The following is a 21,928-nucleotide window of genomic DNA, read 5'->3' as shown; positions in this document are numbered from 1 at the left end:
ACTTATTTTGGGAACATGGATCGCCCTGACAAGGCTCAGGCACGGCTCCAAGCCAATCATTTTTGCGCTAGGTGATAAGATCGGAGCAATGCCTGTCCGTTGGGTTGCATCGCCATCAGAGAACTGAGGCGGTGCCTGCACATTCAACCCAGGACGAGAACACTTGACTGAGACACGCCACAACCAGCCTTTTGCCAAGGGAATTTCCTTCGTAAACCATTATCTCGTCAAATAATCTAGATTATGAAAGGTAGAGAGCGCCTCCAGGTAGTCATGTCAATTGAGTCCAAATGCCGTGGACGTGAGTTTGAATGCACGGGTAGCGTTGACGATGATAATGCTCATGCCTGAGTCGTGGACAAGCAGCACGACCTTAAATTGCCTTATGAGTGCCGACCCACTTGGAGGTTAGGAGCCTGGCCACAGGTCGCAGGCGTGCATAGAGGGGTCTGCCGACCAGACCCCTGACCTAGAGTGAATCGACCCACGGACCCAGAGACTGACAGACCTGGCCTGGCGATGCGGGTTCTGGTGTTTCAGGGAGCGCCACCGGAAGGCTGGTGCTCGGTACTGGGCACCATTGGCATGAGATCCGGGGTCGGCAGTAGCATTGGCATCGGCATCGGGATGAGACGTCAACGTCGTCATCTGGTCGAATGCGTCGTTTCTCGTCGTACTCCGTACTTCGTAAGACATCTCCATCTGTTGCATCACTTGGAACGGCACCTTTGAATATGCACTGGGAATTACTTCGTCGTTAGCACTAGGGCCAGGTGCGGTGCAGGGTGACGCCTATTTCGAAGACGTGTGAATTGCCAAGGTAAGTCGGGTTGCCAGCTCAGAGCGCCAAGAATCGGGTTCGAAGGCAGGGCCAGGTAAGTAACATACCATACCAGTTGCCGTTCAGTCGATATCGCCATTCCGCCTCGCTCCGCCACTCGAGGGGCAGCACTTACTGCGTGCTTCCCCGGATGAGGAAATCTGTGGATCGCGTCATGTCGGCTCCGAATTGGGCTTCGGCTCTAGGTGGCTCCGCCCGGAGTCACCTCGGAAAGCGTTGATGATACTCTTAATTGAGGACGATGGAATATATCGATTTGTCCATCTGGTAGTTTCATGGCGGCCATGGAAATATTTATCGCCTGTATTTGTGCCGAGGAGCTCTTGCCCATTTCTCCTTACCCATCTGCCAAGACTAGCTTAGTTTGTCTGAGGGTCGATGTGGGGACAAGGTTATAATGTACAATGTACATCCGCTTGTACATCCAAACCTGGGGCAGTTGTGATGGGCTCTTCTAAAACCTGGGGTTTTTGAGTTGCTTCACTCTTGGAGAAGCTGCGATGGGAGGCATGAAGTTGACGCGTCTCAGCGTGTCGCCCACCAGAGCTTCATTGCTCCAGGTGGCTTCCCTAGACTTCCCTAGACTTCCCATAAGCTGAAGATTCTATTTTCTACAATAGAGTTTATTGTGTGAGGATTTCATAGACTTACCACCACCCAATCCTCATCTCAAGACAATATTATCACCTTCACAACCCACCTTTATTGGATCTATCCCTGAAAAGGCACTTTCTCATTCACTTTTGTTATTATTCTGGTGGTTATTGCCACCTTTTCATTGCTGTTGTCATCATTGCTGAACAGACACTGCCACTACAGCAAGATGGCATCGACACCTACCAACGAAAGCGGTCCCCGATACCATACCAAACGCTTCAAGGGAAAGGGTCTCGGGCTCGTCGCCGCCCGGGATCTTCCATCCGGAACTCGGATCATCTCCGAGTCTCCCATCCTTCGTACCGATCGGAACCAATGGGGAAAGAATATCGACAGCCTCAACGAGGCCATTGCCAAGAAGGTCGATGAGTTCAACAAGGCCGAGCAGAAAGCCTTCTTCTCGCTGCACAACAATGTCCCTCACAACGAGAAATTCAAGTATTACAACATCTGCAAGACCAACGCTCTCCCGCTCGAGCCCGGCTCTGGCAATTACGGCGTTTTCATCAAGGCGTCGAGGATGAACCACTCGTGCAGGCCCAATTGTCACAACTCCTGGGACCCTAACCAAGACAAGCTTCATATCCATGTCATGACGGACGTCAAACAGGGCGACGAGCTGACCTTGACATATCTTAAAGGCTTCCAGCCTAGTGCGGAGCGCAAGGAAATTCTCCAGAGTAAGTTCCACTTCAAGTGCACTTGCGGCTTGTGCTCCCTCAAACAGACAGACCTCGAAAAGATGGACGGATCGTTGAGCCAGCTGTCGAAACTTGAGAAGACGGTAGATTCCGAGTTTGATGACTGCAAGACACCCTCCAAGGCCAGCGACAATCTCTGGCGTCTTTGCAAAATGGTCAAACTGTGCATTGCCGAACAAATCTTGGGCTTTCACTTTTACCGACTGACTCTCCGGGCGTCCGAGCTCGTTTACATCCACGGCGATGCCGCCCGGGCGAGGGCGTTTGCCAAGCGGGCCCATGATATTGCTCTTACTTGCGAGGGCTGGAACAGTGTCTCGGCTGCCAAAGCCATGGAAGTCATGCGAGACCCGGCTCGCGTATGGCCACCCAGTCTCACCAGCGAGTGGGAGACTGGCCGCTACCACATCCCGCTCGGCCTCACGAGGACCCAGTACGAAGACTGGCTTTGGCGAGCCGAATCTTTTCTCGTTCCATCCATTGCGGATCGCCATGCTCTCGTTGCCAATCTCCGATCTACTGAGTACTTCCCGTCCTACCAGCAGCTTCCGAAGGAAGGCCATTCCGATCCCGCCTTCTATGGCTCTGACAACGCCGTAAGCCCCTCCAGCAAGCATTGGTGTCTTCTCGCCCAAATCGAGGGTGTCCAAGATACCGCTGAACGGGTCAACATCGAAGTCAAGGATCGCTTCGGCAACCGATGCCTAGTTGCCCTTTTTTATGACCACTCCCTCTACCCTGAGAATTTGACTCCCGGCAAAGTGCTAGTGCCTGGTGAAACCCTTGCCGTCCTTTATGCACAGATCCATGAAACCAAGATCATTTATGTTGATTCTTCCTACCGATTCAAGGTAAGTACTAGTCGTACACATGGTCCCTAACCCAACCCAATTATTCCACGGCTTTCTAACGTTTGTCCCCAACTTCCCACACGCCACAGAGATTCCGAACGTCTCTTACCGGCCTCTACGAGCTTGGAGATGTGCTCTTGCAGTACTACACCCCCAGGGAAGAAACGATGAAGTGTCATGGATGCGACAAGGAATTGAGTCGCGAATTCCCCAAGAAATGCGCCAGGTGCCATGTGTTCTGGTACTGTGACAAGGTATGCCCTCCCTTCAAACGTATTTCTTTGGTGCTCTCGAAGACTTGCACATCCTTATGCAACCTTTTTTTAACCTTTCTCTACACAGGCATGTCAAACCGTAGGCTGGAACAAGGGGCACAAACACCATTGCAAGATTCTGGAGGACCCCGAGGTCATGAAGTTGTTCTTGTTTGAGTGGCACATGTTCAGGACTTGGATCCCATTCCCGCTACAAAAGTCATTGTACGACCCCGGAAGCGGTCTCGGCCTGTGACTGTCTTGCCCGATGGAGGTGCCAGCGGAATATCGGCATACGTTCCATGGTTGGAGTTGAGGTGAGCAATGAAATCTCAGCCCTTCCAGGAGCTCCCACAAACAGGGCCTAACGATGTTGTCAAGCATTCATCCTCCCGTCATTCTCGTATATGCGCCCGCCCATGCCGACCCGAGCTTTTCTGCTTTTCTGGTGTGTATATTGGCCAATTGCCTTGAGTGAGCCGCCAGATATTGAAAGTATATCGAGGATCCATGCAGTTATGAAATGGAAATCAGCTATCATGAATTTTGATTCGCCTTCGTCGTGTGTGTGCAAACGGTCTCAGTCAAGACCGCCCCATTTCTTGTAGACAACGTCATTTGTATTCCCCGATTCGTTGACAAGAAATCCTTCTTCTTCTTCCTCCCGTTCTTCTTGAGCCTTCGTGAATCAAGGTCCCCAAGTCCCCAAGATCGGGTATATGAAGAGGAGGTGTTTCCCCTCCGCCTCGCCCTCTCTTCTTCCCACGTCTCAGGCACCCTTATATATACTCTCGATCCACAATGGCATCTGTGGCTCTCTCCTGTTTACTCACACAATTTTTTTCCCCCTCTCTTCTTCGTGGCCTTGGTAGGCGCATGCTCTCTGGGTCTACGATGCCATCTGGCGGCCTCTGCTCGTTTGGTTTTGCCTCCCTTCTTCCCAGGTAACTCCTCATGATCCGGATCGGCAATGTCATCTATGGGCCTCAACTCCTTTCTGTCCTATCTTGTCTTTGCCCATTTTCCCTTCTCTATATATACATCTGTCGGACAGCGCTGATAGACTGTCTGTTCAACCTTCTTGGTTAATTCCTCCCCATGCGTGGTCTCAGATCCTCAATATTCTCCTCCGCCCCCAGGCTAGGCGAACTGGCTTATCGACACCTACAGCCTCTCAGTGTTCTTCTACTTCACCTTCGGCTCTTGTACATTTCCCTTCGCCACCTGAACACAGATCATCGTACTGGACACGTTTCTGCTTGCACATGGACTTCAGCTTTCGGGAGGGGTTCACATCCTCCCAAGGTTCAATCCTCATTCGAAGTTGACTTCCATTGTTATTCTCTCGGGGTTGACGACCGAGAGGACCTCGGCGCATCAGGAACTTCGGGCTGATCGGCTCTGAAGCGAGCATCTGTGGCATTGCCGATAATGCCAGAACCGAGAGGGCACCTTACTGGGCCCGGGGCTTGTCTTGCGAGTCGAATATCTTCCCGCACATGGAATTCTGCTTGTGGAGAGTTCCCATCACCCAGGATACGATATCGTGCGAGATTCAATTGTCGTTTGGGCACTCCCGGTATCATTCTTCAGGGGTTGATGACCCTGCGGACCCCAGCGCATCTGGAACCTTGGACTGATCACCGTTGAACGCGAGAATCTGTTACATTGCCGTGGATGCAAGAAACGAGAGGCTGCCTTACCGGGCTCCGGAGCGGTGTGAAGTTTCTTCCTACAGATGTGGTTCTCCTTTCGGGAATGGCAGAGGCCGACCTGCGGCCCAGTGCTCATTCAAGAGGCCCCCATTGTTTGTTCCCTCGGGGCCGTCAGCTGGACGCACCCAACACCGTCTGGGGCCTCCATTCAGATTGCCTCTGAGACGCGTATTCAGGGATGGCATATGCGAGACTTGAGCCAATCCACGAGTATCGGAGACGACATACCTGAAAGAGTTCCCAGGGAGTGGTGGCCCATAGGGCGATGGGGAGCGGCAGGAAAACCCAGCCTTCTTCCTGTTTTTCTTCTGCTTTTGTCTTTTCTTGTCAAGAGACTTTCTTCCTAGTGTCTGAGCGTCTAAGCTTGACGATACGCGAAAGTCAAGCCCAATGGACAAGGGAACTCGGCTCCCAGCTTGGATTTCTCGAGATTTATCTGTTCGGCGGCACTCGCTCTATATCGTCAGTATCGTCAGTATCGTCAGTATCGTCAGTATCGTTAGTATCGCCAATATCGTCACGCGTTGTGTATGTTGGCCATATTGGATTAATCTGGTCAACACAACTCGATCATAACGCCACAGATAATACGCATCATTTTGGCTCGGCTGCTCTACGACACAACAAATTGAACAAAGAGTTGGCATCGCCTACAAGAGCTGGTGGTTTGCTACTTCAGCAACAAATCATCCTCATCAAGGCTACAAGGCTTAGCATGGCTCGAGCCCCACGAAAGCATAGAGCCCTAGCCAGATGGCATGATACAACTATCCAATCTTCGCCGAACGGTAGATCATGTCGTAGTCGGGATGACTGCGAACCCTTGATCACGGCGAAGTGAGGTCGAAGTGATTAAGCTGCTTCTCGAGGCGGGTGCCGACAGAAAACTAAAGGACAAGAAGCGCCGAACCCCATTTGACTTGACCCGCTGATGGAGAACGAGGCAGCTTGCCTGTTCGCTGATCTGATCTTACATTGGGGCGATTCAAGCGAGCTTACCGTCTAACACCGAAGTCGAGACATCAAGGATTAAGGGTTTGGAGGACCTCTCGACCAGGAGAGCCTAAAGAAGGGCAACTCGTATTATTTCTGCCCGGCCGCCCTCGAGTATATTGGGAAACATTCCTCCGGGGTGCACTACCGGAAGCTGTGATTCTTCAACATACGTCCCTGCCACCATATTGTCGGCAACAAAAAGCTCCACAACCCCCTCGTGGCTAATCTGAGCAGTCCGACTGAGTGGTGGCGTGGGCTTTTTCGCCGATACGAGCCCCATTCGTTCCGACAAACGCATGACCTTCCGCGAAGAGCATTTTTTCCGTGTCGGCTCTGGTATCCAGTGATTCATCTACGCATTCTGTGTGTGCGTTGTTTTCGTATCTATCTATATATATATATATATATATAGTACTGGAGATAATTCCAGTTCTCACATTTCTCGCTAGTTGCGAGCAAAGACGCAAACCGAACATCGACATTGCCTCCGAGCTGCGCCGCGGGTCGTCGACATTACCACAACTGAGACCTGACGAATTCACGCTGTACGACGGCCGTGGGCGAGTTTGGCATATCCACGAGCCACGTTGGGCGGTTTTGGTATCCGCGGTGCAATCAATCCCCTGCGAAGCCTTGCGCGATAGGGGAGGTGACCGAACACCCCAGACCCGATTGCCCAGATTGTAAGAGACCTGTGTTAAGAGCGCTTGGAGAGTCTCCTCGAAACTGCACGCTAAGAACTGAGGGGCTTGCAAGACACACGGCTTGGCAATCCGGCCAGTTCCTTCGAGGTGATAAGACAGCTCTCACAATATCCCGCCACGCGTGAGAGTCCTGGGCTACAACGATCGAAGCACCGAGTACAAGGCACTGCACATGACGTTTTCGCTTTGCCTGTTGACAACATCCTTCCGATGGATGTATCAATTCTTGGCCAGCAGCCGGATTCGGAGACGGCCAGATCACGATCGCCCTTCCTAGACTCACAGGCATGGAGAGGCAGCCTAGGTTCCTCGATCTCTGCGCTGCCATCAATTGCTTCCTCTCTGGTGGTTGGTTATTTTCGACCGTCGTACACCCGAAGACCGCGTCCTCTTTGCAGGCATCGCTGATGAATTCCGATAGCACGGGACAGCAATTTCATGAAGCTGCCCCTGGCGTCCTCCGGTTCCTCAAGACTCTTACCTTTGAAGGAACAAGCAAATACCGCGATCCTCATTAATTTCACATTCTTTGCACCGTCTTTATTCCCTGGACCCTGTCATTTGTGAAAAGCTCCCTGGATTTCCGGACGGGACTGAACCGAGGTCAAAACCTGCCTACTCTCCCCTTTGCCGGCGATAAAATCCAGAAATTGTCACTCTACCTGCGTAGAGTCTGGAGTCTGAGTTGGCCAATCTATTCTGCGGTAGCGATTGCTGGTCAGCCCTTAGGCGGCACCTAGTATTACGACATGCCTGAACGAGAGGTCGCCACCCAGTCATTCATAAAGGTTGCGTTTGTTGCTTCTCCTGGGGTACGTCCGCCAAACAAAGCCATGTGGCGGACATATCCACCTCACCGTCCTTGGCTTTGTCCTACCACCGCAGATTTGAGCCCCGAAGATCAACTATTTGCGAGCACACAGCTGGTCCAAACATACACATTGGCTGTGTGGCGGTTCGAAGCTTGCTGAGGGAGGGCAGGCAGATGTCGCCTCGAGGATACATGTATATGGCCAGACTTGACTGGGTACTTTAGACTGCAGGAGGAGCTTGCGGCCGTGACTTGTCTCTATATGTTCTGGGTCTCAGGAAACAGGCTGATGGAACGAATGAAGGCTGGCCTGGTCTCTCAGGCCTTGAGGGTGAGACGCGACTCATACCTCTCAAGAAGGGGTGCGCCGTGGGTAGAAAAAAGCATCGAGTCCAGCAATCTTCTTCTTCAGAGGGTACTCGTCGTCCTGGTTTATGGTTGAGAAGCTCCGAATACCAGCCTTCCAAGGCATCACTCACCCTGGGCAAGGAGCAAGAGTAATCCGATTCCCGAGAGACGACACTGGTCTGCCCGTTCTCGTGGTTGAGAGGTGTCCGATTTCCCACTTTACAGCCAAACCCTAACCGAATCCAAAATAATTCCTTTTTTTGTGTTACCACGCGCTGGGTTGCAATGTTCGCTTGGTGCGAGCTGCGATTGAGATCCTCACCAAGAGCTCCTGCTTCGTTAGCAGAAGGCGAACCCCTGAAGAAATGGGAGGTTGGGTGAATCCCCCCCCCAAAAAGATAGAAAATAGAAAACCAAAAGTAACTCCATTTTAGAAATTGACCAAAATGTGCCGGGAGTTGGGATTGAGCCGATGAGCTTCAGGTGGACTGAACTGAACTATAACTTGTCATCTGTCTCTGTCAGAGGGTCTCTCAACTGAGCCGACACTCAATAATCATTAATATCTGCCTCACGAGAATGCAGATCTGATCAGCAATAATACCTGCTGCCTGTGCCATGTCTGCTGCCTGGGGGATTTCGATGGGATTTATCGAGAGGCGATAGTCTTTGATCAAACGTTTAGTTCCGAAATCTAAGTCGCATCAATCGATGCTCACCTCTTGTGAGGCGACCGGGAGGCGGAGCAACGTTGCGCGGAATATTACCCCGGCTTTTGGATAGGCCATTGTGTTTCAAGGACGAACCTGGGGAGTTTGGAACTTGAAACGGCGAATCGGGAAGAGCGGAAACTTGAAGCTAAAGATGACAAGAAACGAGGGGAAATAAAAGGCTACGAGCAAAAGCGGATTCGCTCACCCCCTCAGACTTCCAAACAACATTTCATAAAGCAGCGAAAAAAAGAAAACCACAACCAACCACGTCCATATTCTCAACAACTCGTATTGAACCCTCTCCAAAATGTCCAACCCTCAGCAACCGCCACCAGACCTCAAAGCGCGCATCAAGACGTCCTACGACGCCATAGCGCCTACATACAACAAATGGACAGAACAACACACAGACGTCCGCCAGCGCTACCTCCAAACCTTTCTCGACTCCCTCCCCTCCTCAGCCAACACTCCGCAGCGCATCCTCGAACTAGGGTGCGGCGCAGGCGAACCCGCGACGCGAACCCTCGCCTCACGACCCAACACCCACGTCATCGCCAACGACATCTCAACAGGCCAACTCGCCCTCGCGCGCACCAACGCCGCATCATGGACCCTAGGCACCGGGTCCTCTGTCGAGTTCATCCAGGGCGACATGGCCGACCCAGAGACGCTCGACTTCGAGGCGGGCAGTTTGGACGGAGTGGTGGCGCTGTACAGCTTCATCCACCTGCCGAGGGAGGAGCAGAGCGTCCTGCTTGCGCGGGTGAGGGGATGGTTGCGGGAGGGAGGGGTGTTGATGGGGAATTTCTCGGAGGGCGAGATGGAGGGGGCGGTTCTTGAGCAGTGGTTAGGGGAGAAGGATGGGTGGATGTATTGGAGTGGGTGGGGGGCGGAGCGGACGAAGGGGGTTGTTGGGGAGGTGGGGTTTGAGGTTTTGAGGGAGGGGTTGGAGGAGGAGGGGGTTGATGTGAAGTTTTGGTGGGTTGTTGCGAAGAAGAGGAGTTGAGTTTGTGATGGGGATGGGTAACAGAAGGTGATGATGGCGCTGGGAGATGGATGGGTGGTGGTGGTGGTGGTGGTGAGGGACTCGGGGCGGAGGAGGCCCGGGGGGGGATTGGTTGTAGCGATTTCGCTCTTGGTCTCGAAGGTACTTTTTCTTTTAAAGCATTCTCACAGTCTGAGGGTGGGCATGTAGAATTGAGATCCCAGCTTTCCCCGGATCAACATCAAGTCTTTAAACCAGGGGCAGAAGCGAGGGGAGGACGACAAAAAAAAAACAAGGGCAAGCTGCCGGACTCGAACCAAAGCTACCCTGGTTGATGCTGATCTCTAGAGGCTGATTACATGAGCAATCTCAGGGACAGTAGAGAGGATCTACTTTGCATGTACAGTACCGAGGCACAAGTCCTTGCAATATCAATCTCGATGTGCTGGTGGTGCTGGTGCTGTCTTCACCCTACACGCCTCGAGACTGGGGAGAATTGATACTCAGCTAGAAGGATTTTCACAATGATGCTGTGGGCTTTGATGCTTTCCCAAATCTAGCTTTTCTAATATTGTGATCGGAAACCTCCGAAACTCCATCGATTTTCTGTCTACTGATACTTGGAGAAGATCTAGTGTAGTACCGAGTGCACGTACAAAGCTAGACGATGTCGAATCTTCATTACGGCGTGGGTCCATCGCCGTGGAGCCCGAGGAGCCCCGATATCCTCGGCGTGTCTGTTCGACCAGGTCCGACGATTCTTAGCTGGTTTCCTATTTAGGAAGTTGGCCTAACCCGCCCTCAATTCCTCATCCATTACCTCCCTCCTGGCAATGGGGATGACTGATTATCTCTGGACTCTCCCTCAGCCTGCAACAGCGATGACGAGGCTTGGGTATGATCCCGTGGTGGCGGAGTAGGAATGATGAAATTGAAGTGTCCCTCCCAGTCTGGTTCGCGATCGGCGTTGCAGCGACCGAATTCAGGTCACAGCCAAGACCAGTACGCGAGGAGGTCACAAGTCTTCTCATTCAATCCTGGAGTGTGTGTTCCTACATCCGTTGGGACACGCCAATTGGTAAATAATAAATCCCCTTGGTGTGCTGAGTGCGGCGTTGGCCAGTTTCCGGGGAACAGACGGAGAGACACTTGAAATCATATCGACGGACCAGATCTGCCGGCGAACTTTTTTTGGTGGATGAGACGAAACGAGATGAGTTAAAGTGGGATATGATCACTCTACCAGGTTGTGGATGCTCTAGTTAGCTACCCTTGCGTCGAGATCAACATCGAGAAGCAACACAAACAATATCAGATCTACTATTTTCCCCAATGTTCCCATTTCTAATCATTATGTGGTGCTTACTCAGGCCAGCATCGCAGATTGGTTCGATCCAACTTCAGCTTGCAGGAGGCAACGTCAGCTGCTGGAGACGGATGAGTGAGTGTGAGAGAGAGGAGAGAGTGAGTGGGCGAGGGAATCTTCCTGGTTTCTCGTTGTCTTGTCTTTCCCGTGCCCTCTTGGTCTCATCTCGATCGCCCTGTCCGTGGGGTGGGAGAGGTAGAATGTGATACATTCATCTCCAACTTGGCCACCGCCAACGCGAACTCTTCCCTTACCTCTGCGACCTCCCCATCATCTGCAGACTCCCGCCTCGCTGCTGCAGCGCGCAAAGTTCCCCAGGATTTTAATCAACCATCTCACTGACGGGTCCCCCTTTTCGGCCTGGCATTTGGATGGCACCAACCATCCATACAACTTCCTCTCCGCATACGCAATCTGTTGCCGTCCGGTCATGAGCCTCGCTTGCTATATTGTATATTACCCACCATCCCTCCACCCGCAACGCGCACCAAGAATCCAAACTCGGTTATGCCCGTCCAACGCCTCTTTAATACTGTCTACACTCGGGGAAATTGATTTCCAATTCTCTGTTCCAGTAGAATCGGTTGAAACGTGATCCTTCGCGCCCATCCAACTCCCCATCCAACTTCTCCTCCCTTGGTTACCCCAAATCGAATCTCGCCTTCAAAGGGTCACATTTAAAATCAAGAGGGAAAAAAAGTCCTCCACCTATCCTATTGCTCAAGTGAACGAAACACCTGCGCTTGTCGATCAGAACGTGGGGGCGAGAGGAAGTCTGTTGAAACACTCTGGTTCCATTCAATCTCCTCTCTTTCCCATCACAGTCCGTCGAGCGAACCTCATTGGCGCGAACACTCTATCCTTTCCATTAAACGTGCCTCCCGCCATCATCTATCTCCGATCCTCAGGATTCCATCTTGTGCGTGTGACGTTACGAATCCCCAAGAACGTAGAGACTTGATCTAGCACTCGCCGATCGAGTAGCTTGGGATGGACCGTGGCTTTTTGGTGGCGAGAGACAACATTAAACCCTTCCATTGTTTGTCCCCTTGCATACCCTTTTGATATTTAAATAGCCGGATTCTCCCAGCCACTCCGGGCCAGAAAGAGGATCTCTTCTCAATATGCAGATCCCACTAGTGGCCACTGCTGTTCCCACAGTCATTATGAAACCTTTTCCAACGACTTTGGCCTCTGTTGCCCTTGTTGGTGCTGGTGCTGCCGTTGCTGGAGGGAAGGGGACAGTGGGTTTATGCCAGTCAATGACCTATGCTGATGGTATGTTTATATATCCTCTTACCTTCCCTTGACACCTTAGCTTGTTCTAGGATCGACCGCAGATCCCATAATCGAGCTAACATTGGCCTTTTTTTCCCCCCAAAACTAGGCGGAATCTACTGCCGTGAGACAAACGTCGGCAGCTGTATATCCGACCTCGGCGACTTTCCCGCCAAAAAGACCTGGAACCTAGAGAGTTCGTTTCCCTAACCCACCAACTCCCAATTGTACATTTACTGACCCTAGGTCCCTTCAAAAACAGTCCTCTGGACCGACGACGGCAGCATCCATCTCATAAAAGAAACCAACCAAAGAAGCGTCTACACCAAATTCAAAGACAAGCTTTACATCGACGCCTCCCCCTCAGCCGTCCGCCCCATCTCCTTCACCCCGGACAACACCACACTCACCGGAGGCGAGACCTCGTGGGCCTGGTCGGGAGCCTACGGCCTCATCCTGTGGTCGCCGACGGGGAATCCCAGTGACGGCTTGGCCGAGGGTGGGCTCGTTACGGGCCAAGGAGTCGAGTGGTTAGATGTCGCAGGGTATCCCGGGCTCAAGCAGGCATATTGGAATGTGACCAAATTTGAGGAGTCGAGGAGGACGGGGGTGAATAGGGGGGGCTCGTTTGCGATGTGTTATGGAGATTATCAGTCGGTTATTGTGGAAGGGGATAGGCCATAGGGTTAGGATGGCGGGGAGGGAGGATGAGTATGGGTATGATTTAATGTGATATATGCTTTATGGGAAATATGGATGAGGGCTTGCATTATGGAATCGAATGGAAAGCTCTCGAGGTGTGCTCATCTGGGCAGAATCAATGCTCCCTAGGGTTTGCTGTTGCAAACCTTGGAGACGGGTCTGCTCGAGTCAATCTCTACGACAGGAAACTACGCATGCTAAAGAGAACCAAGGACCGCGGGACACTACCAGGTATGGTGAACCGTTATTATAGTAGTCTAGTAGTCTGAGAAAACTATATACCAGTGCATTCTATTTTTATCCTTTTCTTTTTTTCTGATTTTTGTTGCTCTTTTTCGAGAGGCGGAGGGCAGTCTTCACTCCCACCAAAGAAGGTAATCGTTGTGAATCCAACATAAAACGAACAGCTCCCAACCACTCTCCTCATCTCGGGAAAAGAACTCCCAAACAGGACTATCCCTTCCCAACGAGCGCTGAAGATCCAGGCGAATATCGGCACGGCACAGCTGCCTGATGGCATTGAGGGTGTTTTCCGACGACGTGTAGTACCCCAAAGAATCGGCCTCCCTCCTCAGATAGATGAATCGGTCCACGGCCCTCTGGCAGCGGTACGCGGCTTCACCATGAAGAGATCTGTCCCATCTGGAGTCGCCGCCCAGGTAGTCGACGCGGCCCTTGACGAACAGGTTCAATACGAATATGATGTCCGCTGTTGTGATAAACTTAGCCCATGAGCTATCCCGGTCCCGATGGAGGTTGATAGTGATCCAGTGTCCGAACCAGGGGGTGTGCATGGACCAGGTGGTGTTGAAGACGCCCGTATTTGCGATTTCGAAAATGGTGGCCACGCGGGCGGCAACCACATCGACTGGGCGGACGGTGGCGGGGTCAACGCCAGGGAGGTTGGTCGCATCCAGGAGGGTTATCCATAGACGCCAGTGTTTCTTAGGAATGATAAATCTGAAGTACATGGTATAGCCGTCGTCATCGTTGCAACGCAACTCGCCGTATTCACCACGGAAATAGAAGCCAGGAACCTCGAACGCCTTTTGCAGTAGGTAGTGGTGACGGGGCCTGACGGCCTGGGCCTCGTCTATGTTGTGCACTTGTATGTCGTGGAGCTTGACGGCGTTGAGGGGTTGGTAGTTGATGTTTATGCCCACAGTCAGCGCGAGTCTTCGCCTACGGTCCCAGAGAAGAGAGAAAACCTGCCACATCTCAAGATCTCGAATATCATCTGAAGGTCCAGGGCCTCTGTAAACGACCAGGTCGTTCACGTGGCGGACCATCGGATGCGCTACGATCGGATCCTCCTGGACGAAAAGTTCCAAATCCGCAGTAGTCGGTTGGGGGATGGCAGGGTCGAAATTCCAGGTAATAACGCCTCCGAAGCTGCGGAGATATGCAACGTACATTCTCCGAATAGAAACTGTCACGCTGGCTCCCAAACCGCAGATGTAAGCCTTGACAGGATATTGAATCATGCCCTGTGGCCGTGGCCGCCGCTCCTCTGGATGTCGGATGATGGGGCCGTGGAACTCGGCGCCGGTGGCGTCGCGGATTGCAATGCTAAAGGCTCGGACCTCGATGAGCATGTCCCCTGAGACAATGAAAAGATGCGCCGGGAACTCCACAGCGTCGAGGCTCCGGACGGGATGGAACATGGCGGGGCAGAGGCTCGGCCTGGTGAACTCTTCAAGGCGGACTGCGCTAAAGTTTACGCTGATGGCAGTATCAAGTCGCTGCAGAGGCTCGGGTGCCTCATTCACCCAATCCTCGGGGTTATCATCTTCAAAGAACGGTATCCAGTCCGTGTCGTCATCGACCGGCGGCTGGGGGATAAATTCAGAGAATTCCGTGATATCACTTCCTGAAACGGATGGATGCACGACATCGGATCGGGGGTTGGAGGAAGCCTCCGATGGGGGACTGGATTGTCCGCCCTGGCTATCCATCCCGACGCTCTTGCACTTCTTGCGGTTATAGATTGGACGGTCTGGTGGAGGTGGGTTGTTAGTTACTTACACTGAAATCGGGATTGACCGGGAGGGCTCACATGAATCAAAGCTTAAAGAGGTGTTTAGGTGTTGGAATACAATGAGTGTTGATCCTTCAACTCCGGACTCCTGATTATCCTTTTCTGCTCGAGTTATTGGTGTCAGCAAATCTCCTAGAGAAAGGAAAAACGAGGAACATTACATTGAACTCGAATCGAAATTTGTTTGTTCAACTCGATGATGATACACCCTCTTCGCCGGGCGCTTTCGTCTACCGAGTTGTTAGGATTTCCGGTTTTTGCAGAAGGACGACATAAAGATCCAAAGCGAGAACAGTAAAACGCTCGCCGAAGACGTAAAGGGAAATCTCGAGGAAATAAAGAAGGATAAACTTACCAGTCTTAAGAAAAGGAGGATACCAACGCTCCAAGGGATGCTCTGCTACTAAAGAAGTAGGGGTTGAAACTTGAATCTCTCTAGAATAGACAAGTCCAAGGAATCTGAGGTATGAAGAGGAGAAGAAAAAGTTTGGGTTTTCAAAGGCAGTTAAAAATTAAATAGATCACAACAAAGCCCTGACTGATCAGAGAGGAAGCTGCTATGTGCACTGATGGCCATCATGAATCAGGAACTTTGAATAACATTCGGATGGTGTTATGGTCTTTCGTGGGAGGAATATAGAATGAAGTGGTGATGCTGGAGGACGTGGAAGACAGAGCGGAGGTGAAGTTGTTAAATCCCGGTCACGGCTCCGATGTGGGGCCGGACAAAGCGGAAAGAGGGTCTGGAGATCAAAGAAGGGTTGCCTGCCTATATTTGAACAATGTCTAAAAGAGAATGGGAAATACCCCTTGACTCGATTCTTCTAGCCAAATTTCGCCTATTGTCAGACTGGTGTATTAAATCAAACCTAGCTAAATGTCGGGAGAAAGCATGTTGAGCGCGAGATATACACCAAAATATCCTCCACACTTACTTCCTCCCCTGCCTCTTCTCATCCCCCACCGCCCGCCCCTCAATCATCTCAATCCCCGCGCCACACCTGCCCCCCGTCCTCCCAATAAGCTTATAATACGCCCCAGCCTTCCTCACACTCTCCCTCTGCTCCCCACTCGTCATAACAGACAATCCTCCCCCCGCCGCCGTCGTACTAGCCGAGTTACAAGCCAAAACCATGATCCCGAGCAAGGGAGTCTTCCGCAGCAGCTCCAGAGGGATGAAGAACCTCGGCCGGTACTTCCAGAGGAAGAGGGCGAGAGCTAAGAGGGTGACGGCCATGATGGCGAGGATGGCGGCAGAGAGGATAACGCTGGCTTGGTTAGCCTTCTTGGTGAGGAGGCGGGCGTAGGGGACGTTAGTGAGGAGGAGTGGGAGGAAGTCACTGAGGATGGATACGAAGGAGAGGAAAGCTGTGAAGGGGCGGCGGGCGAGAAGGGAGCGGAGGAATTCGGAGTAGGGGTCGGTGCTGTAGAGGCGGAGGATGGTGTCTTCTGCTTTGCAGTATCCTTTTGCGAGGTTCCAGAGCGGTATGAAGATGAGGGCATCTAAGAATTGAGGAAGAAAATACAAAGATTAGTCCTAGGGATCGATGCGTTAAGAGTCCTCCATCTTCAGATTAACTCACCATCAAACACAACCATCCAGCCAAAGTTCGTTGCTACACCCACCGCCGCTAACAGAAACCTGACGCCGAAGCGCTGACTCCACATAAACTCCCCAAAGGGACTATCCTCCGGCTCCGCGATATGCCAGTACAGAATCATAATCGTCAACCCGATATGAAAGGCGGCAAAAGCGATCAACACGCCGCAGCTCCACCTTACGTCCAGTGGCTTTGGAGTCACGTCCTCGACCCGATCATCATCACTCGATGCGATACCGCCCGGTCGGGCTTGCTCACCTCCTCCTCTCGCGGGGGCTTCTTCTCCGGAAACCCCTCCGCCGACGCTAGGAGACGAGCTGTTCATCGACGTAATTCCATACTCGGACATTCCATTCCGCGGCAGGAAATCATCAAGTCGGAGCTTCTCCCCACCAAACTTCTTTTTAAAGGCCTTGATAGTGACTACGTCTTCCTCAGAAACATTGTGGAGTATACGACGCGTCTCCTCATCCCTCAACAGCGCCGTGACCCCAATAACAGTCCTCGGATCGTTCCTCAGCCCACTCGTCCTCCCAATCATAGTATACCCTAGGGCTAGTGTAGCAGCCAACATAGTCCCAAGCAGCACCTGCGCGATCCTCGTAAGCTGGGGCAGAACCTCCATAACAACCATACACCCGTTCGCATCGCTCTCATCGCACTCCCCGGAAACGCCCATACCGAGGGCCTCGGCGGCGATCGGGGCCAGGATGGCGCAGATGTACTCGAGGATGGCGGCCCAGGCGATCGCCCAGTCTCGGTTCCAGAGCGAGGATGAGGGCGGGACGAAGCCTGAGAGGAGACGGTAGCGGAGTCGGGAGGCGTGGCTGATGGTAATGCCTTGAGACGTGGCCATGTGGAAGAAAGGCTCCATGGAGACGATTTGGTGGTGGATTATTCGCCAGGGGATGGTGAAGATGATGGTTAGGAGGTTGGGGGCGAAGGAGGCGAAGAAGTAATCTGCTTCTGTTAGGACGAAGAGGGTGGGGATTCCATTTGAGTAAGTTCCGCCGCCGCTAGACTGCTCGTCGGTCGTTGGTCCATCAGGTGCAGGTCCATGCGGCGCAGGTCTATCAGATGTAGATCCGTCAGATGCGAGGCCATCGGATGCAGGCTGACCGGATGCAGGTCGACCAAATCCGGGTCGTTCATCAAATATTCTATCAGGACTGACTTCAATCTCCTGATCAGAAGCGGAATCGCCAGGTGGTGGTAATACGCCAAGCGGCACCACGGGAGATTTGGAGCCGGGAACTCGACTCCGAGGATCCGTAGGGGCATCGTCATCTGCGCTTCCTGCGAAACTTTCTCCCCCGAAGGCTTTTACTGACCCAAATTCGGCCCCTGATCCGGGTACTGCAACTCGGCCAGGAATCGTTCCCAGGGTCCCAAGACCTCCAAGACTACCGAGACCAGCGAGAGCAGCAACTCTATCACTCTCGTCTCCAACGCCGACGCCGACGCCGACGCCGATGACCTCCTGCGGAGAGCCTACGTCGGAAGATGCATCACGTACGCCTCCCCCTCCTAGCCCAAACACAGGCGCGAAATATTGGTGGTCTCCGGAATAGATCGGCGGAACGAGGAATGGGCCGGCAGCTTCGCGAAATTCCTTGAGCAATTCCTCGCGAGTCGCTAGCCGTTCTCTATCGAGAATCGTCTGTCCCGGTCCTATAATCTCCTTCTCCTCGCCATCGTTGGCGGCGGCATCTGGCCTCAGATGTTGCGGGTCTTCTTCTAATGGCCCTGCGTCACCATCGGCCGGGTCGCCATCTATTGAGCCCCCGACACTAGCATCTGGCGGCTTTTGATCCGGGTTCGTTTCCACCCCAAGGACTCCCGCAGGGCGGGCGAGGTCCGTCTGTCCTACCCTCGTTCGATCGCGACGTTCCATGTCCACTTCGATTACCTCCCCTCGAGGAGTCAAAACGAACCACTTATTATTATTCCCCAACAAATATCCCCCGTCGTGTACAGGGTTCGGGTTAGTGTAACCAACCTTTGTATAGCTGAGAGGACTCAACAGAGTTCTGCCGTCGCACCCCAGCACCATAAGATTCCCCGGATTATTGTCCCAAAAGAAATCCGGTACATAAGGCACGATCCCTAGCTCGGGGTTCAACTTAATAAATCTATACCCCTCAAACGAGGGATCCGCGGGATTTAGCACCAAAGGTGCGGTGTTGTCGTGACTGGAGTTTGCCGCCTGTCTGGCGCGGATGCGCATCCTGATGCCCGTGACGAGCTCCGGGACGCCCCTGTCGTCTCGGCTCAGAACTTCGGTGGCAATTTGAATGAGTCCGATCGAAGTGATGAGTACACTGGCGAGGAGTAGCAGCGACGGCCATGTTAGTATAAGGGGAACATATGGCGGGTAATGTACATTCCCGCGTCTCTTTGAGCGTTTTCTCGCCGCCTGTTTTCGAACGGCCATGCAGACGAAACCGATCGTGCTAACAACGAGCGCTAGGATCACGGGTATGAAGCAGAGCACGAGGCTGACTACCTGAGAGTCCCGAGGAGGCGGAAGTGCGTACTCAGTCGCCACGGCCGATGGCGCTGGTGTGGTGTAAGAACTCGAGGGTTGCTCTCGCCGCGCTATTTCCATTTCAGGCATAGGCATAGGGAGTGGTGTAGACATGCTTTGGGACGGCCAGGAGTCGGCGAATCTAGGGTCAAAGGTGAACTTGGGCCACGTTGGAGGGTGGTTCGCCAGCGGGTCAGTCTCTAGTTGAGGGAGATCTGACTCGTGCCACCGGACCTGGATGGGAGTTTCGATTATTATGGCGGTTACGACAGGTGGCTCTGTTCCTGTTGTGAGGGCGAGCCGCGTAAATACGCAGTTCATCCTGCCATAACAGTCATCGCCAGCCAAGGTGGCAGGATGATATGATCTTTTGCAGTTGGAGCCCGCTGTTAACTTTCTAATCCTATACGCAAACAGTATGCGGATGAGAAGAAAAAAAAAGAAAAGAGACGGAGAGGAGGTATCTCGTACGATGGGCAACAGAGCGTAGATGTTACGCCGGGCGTCTCAGAGGCTTCTGGAAACGGCGGAAAGGCAGGAAGCCAGCCCATCGGGCAGATGGCCGGCGAGTAGTAGTTAAATCTTTCGTGGCATAGTCCCGTTATCCGTTTGACCTCCGAGCCCTTGCCAGTAGTCCAGGTGGTAGTGCATGCTAAAGATTCATCCCACGTAGTTGTCATGGGGCCGAGATTCTCTGCTGGAATCTCCGCCAGACTCTTCGGTGTTCTCAAGTACGGCGACTGTCCTTCGGTGCCCCCGGTTTCGTCGAGCCATTCATCGTATACGCTACGGTACTGCCGGTTCTCCAATATTGGATTGGCCGGAGTGATGACGGGGGGAGGAAGCGACGATGTCGTAGGTGTCGCCATTGGAGTCGGAAAGAAGAAGCGGCGAGAGAAAAAGCAAATAGAAAATAAAGAGTGACTTTCGTCCAGTTCCCTCCGCTACGCGACAGGCCGGTTTGCTCTGTGAAGGCGTGAGTCTCCTTGAAGAAGATCGATGAAAGAAAATCAGAAATCATCAGACAGCGCAGCTCAAAGAGCGACAAGAATGGTGTGAGGAACCCGGGAAAAGCGGTCGATTAAATCAAAAGCCCGTATATATCTACGTCTAAGTTAAAATCCATCTCCTCCTCGTCCCGTCCCTAATAAGGCGTATGCCTTTCAATACCGGCGAGGCGCACTTGCAACAGAAAGACCCGCGGGGGCGCCCCCGAGACCGTCAACACACATGGCGACAAGGTGAGATTTCTGTGTCACTCGAGGTTAGTTGTACGCCATCTCTGATTTCAGCCTAGAATAGATATTTCCCAATCTAAAAGCCCAAGAGGTCTTACGACTCGACTGGTTCCATCCGCGCCGGAGCATGATTGAGCCATTCCTCGAGAAAGCAGTCAAAATGAATTCCCTTAAAGAAAGAGGGGAGTCGGTGCTTTTTGCCGTCAAGGTCCGCGGGCCGCCTATCAAACTAGGTGACACAGCCCCTCGTGCAAATTATTCCTTCCTCGGCGGACGGAAGCCATATTGCGGCGCAGCTGTTTTTCCTACCGAGGAATCCGAGGATGCTTGAATGATTCGGTGCGCTCTCTCCAGGCACATGGGGTCGGCGAGGTTTTTCAATCGATAAGCACGAGGTGGCATAATTGGGCGTTGGGGCCATGTTGCGGCTAATTTGAGGTAATCTACGAAGGACACGACGCGGGATGAATGGGCAGGACGTTTTGAAGATGGGATGAGGATGATGCGTTTGAGATGTTAGTGGGGACGCTTGCCTTCCCGATTCAATTCGGAGGGCCGTGCTTGACTAAGCATTGATGACAAACAGGGATGTTAACTCCGAGCCTATCTCAAAAGCCCCGAATCGTACCCCCATTTATGGTCACGTGAAACTCCATTCTTCGTACGACCATCGTCAGGTCCGATCGTCAGCCGCCCAATCGATTGCGACACGATACCCTGGAATACTGAAATAGAGAACCGAGGGACCTTAAAAGGGGGGTGTTCACATGAGAAGGGAGGAAGTAAAAAGGTAGACCGACGATATCCTTGTAAAGCATCGATTTATCGTATGAAGAGAAATGCGGTAATTACACTACGGATGCCTGTCATTTTTTCCCAGCGTGACCCAGGGTGCAGACGGCAGTTGCATATCGCGCCAAATGCTAAGATGCAAAGAACAAAGCTCAACAAGTCAAGAGCTCAATTGAGTGCTAGTTTTGCTTCCATTTTTGGGGCGATCGGATGCGAAGCGCCTGCACTATACGGCACACTGTACGGATCCCCTTCGGTAAACTCGGTTGAAGCTCCGGAGGAAAGGAGCAAATTCAGAGAGGGAAAAAAAGTCCGCCAAGGCCGGGACCCCGGACTGTCCGCCAGCTGCCGGAGGACGAATGAAACGCAGGTAACGTTGGTTTTGGACGTGTCCGCCCAATCGAAAAAGGCCGCCGAAGATGTCGAGAGCTTCCCGCCGCCCCGAAAAGAGACAAAAGAGACAAAAAGAGTACCAAAAAAGGCGAAAAGCTACAGCTTATCGCGTGACGTAATTGCCACTGCCGCTGCTCCTTGTTGGATCAAGTTGATGCTGGGGTTTCCCAAGACAGCAAAGACAGGCATTGGACAAGCATTGGACAGACAAGCCCAGACCGCAAAGGACGCCCGCTCGAGCTCCCTCCACCCCCTCGTCCTCCCCCCCGCGTGTACACTACGCAGTACGTCCTGCTGTACGTCCTTTGCCTTTCGATCGGCCCTGGGGCTGAGACAATTGGACGGTTTATAGCGTTCTTCCATGGTCCCCGAATCCGCCAAGAGCAACAATTGAATTCCCGAACCCGCCAATGGGTT

At 52.6% G+C, this 21,928-nt stretch overlaps 4 protein-coding genes and 1 pseudogene across 4 annotated transcripts; 3 read left to right on the top strand and 2 right to left on the bottom strand.

The window, feature by feature from the left end:
- Positions 1–408: 408 nt before the first annotated feature.
- On the bottom strand, positions 409–997 carry SAPIO_CDS6256 (uncharacterized protein; the record flags this gene model as incomplete). Its single annotated transcript, XM_016788403.1, has 2 exons — positions 409–739; positions 957–997. 2 exons carry the CDS (start codon positions 995–997, stop codon positions 409–411), a joined length of 372 nt encoding a protein of 123 aa, XP_016641984.1.
- Positions 998–1,664: 667 nt separating this feature from the next.
- On the top strand, positions 1,665–3,560 carry SAPIO_CDS6255 (uncharacterized protein; the record flags this gene model as incomplete). The annotated part of the gene is made up of 3 exons (XM_016788402.1): positions 1,665–3,050; positions 3,140–3,304; positions 3,393–3,560. The coding sequence occupies 3 exons, from the start codon at positions 1,665–1,667 to the stop codon at positions 3,558–3,560; spliced, it is 1,719 nt and encodes a 572-aa protein (XP_016641983.1).
- Positions 3,561–8,898: 5,338 nt separating this feature from the next.
- On the top strand, positions 8,899–9,597 carry SAPIO_CDS6254 (annotated as a pseudogene; the record flags this gene model as incomplete).
- A 2,511-nt stretch (positions 9,598–12,108) lies between these two features.
- Positions 12,109–12,904, top strand: SAPIO_CDS6253 (uncharacterized protein; the record flags this gene model as incomplete). The annotated part of the gene is made up of 3 exons (XM_016788401.1): positions 12,109–12,220; positions 12,330–12,416; positions 12,483–12,904. The coding sequence occupies 3 exons, from the start codon at positions 12,109–12,111 to the stop codon at positions 12,902–12,904; spliced, it is 621 nt and encodes a 206-aa protein (XP_016641982.1).
- Positions 12,905–13,278: 374 nt separating this feature from the next.
- SAPIO_CDS6252 (uncharacterized protein) lies at positions 13,279–19,957 on the bottom strand (the record flags this gene model as incomplete). The annotated part of the gene is made up of 6 exons (XM_016788400.1): positions 13,279–14,918; positions 14,979–15,062; positions 15,316–15,419; positions 15,896–16,463; positions 16,544–19,410; positions 19,560–19,957. The coding sequence occupies 6 exons, from the start codon at positions 19,955–19,957 to the stop codon at positions 13,279–13,281; spliced, it is 5,661 nt and encodes a 1,886-aa protein (XP_016641981.1).
- Positions 19,958–21,928: the final 1,971 nt, after the last annotated feature.

Source organism: Scedosporium apiospermum, assembly GCF_000732125.1.
Source record: "Scedosporium apiospermum strain IHEM 14462 chromosome Unknown SEQ_SAPIO_0101, whole genome shotgun sequence".
Taxonomy (NCBI): domain Eukaryota; kingdom Fungi; phylum Ascomycota; class Sordariomycetes; order Microascales; family Microascaceae; genus Scedosporium; species Scedosporium apiospermum.
The sequence above is the reverse complement of the archived record's forward strand: the minus strand, read 5'-3'. Positions and strand labels throughout refer to the sequence as shown.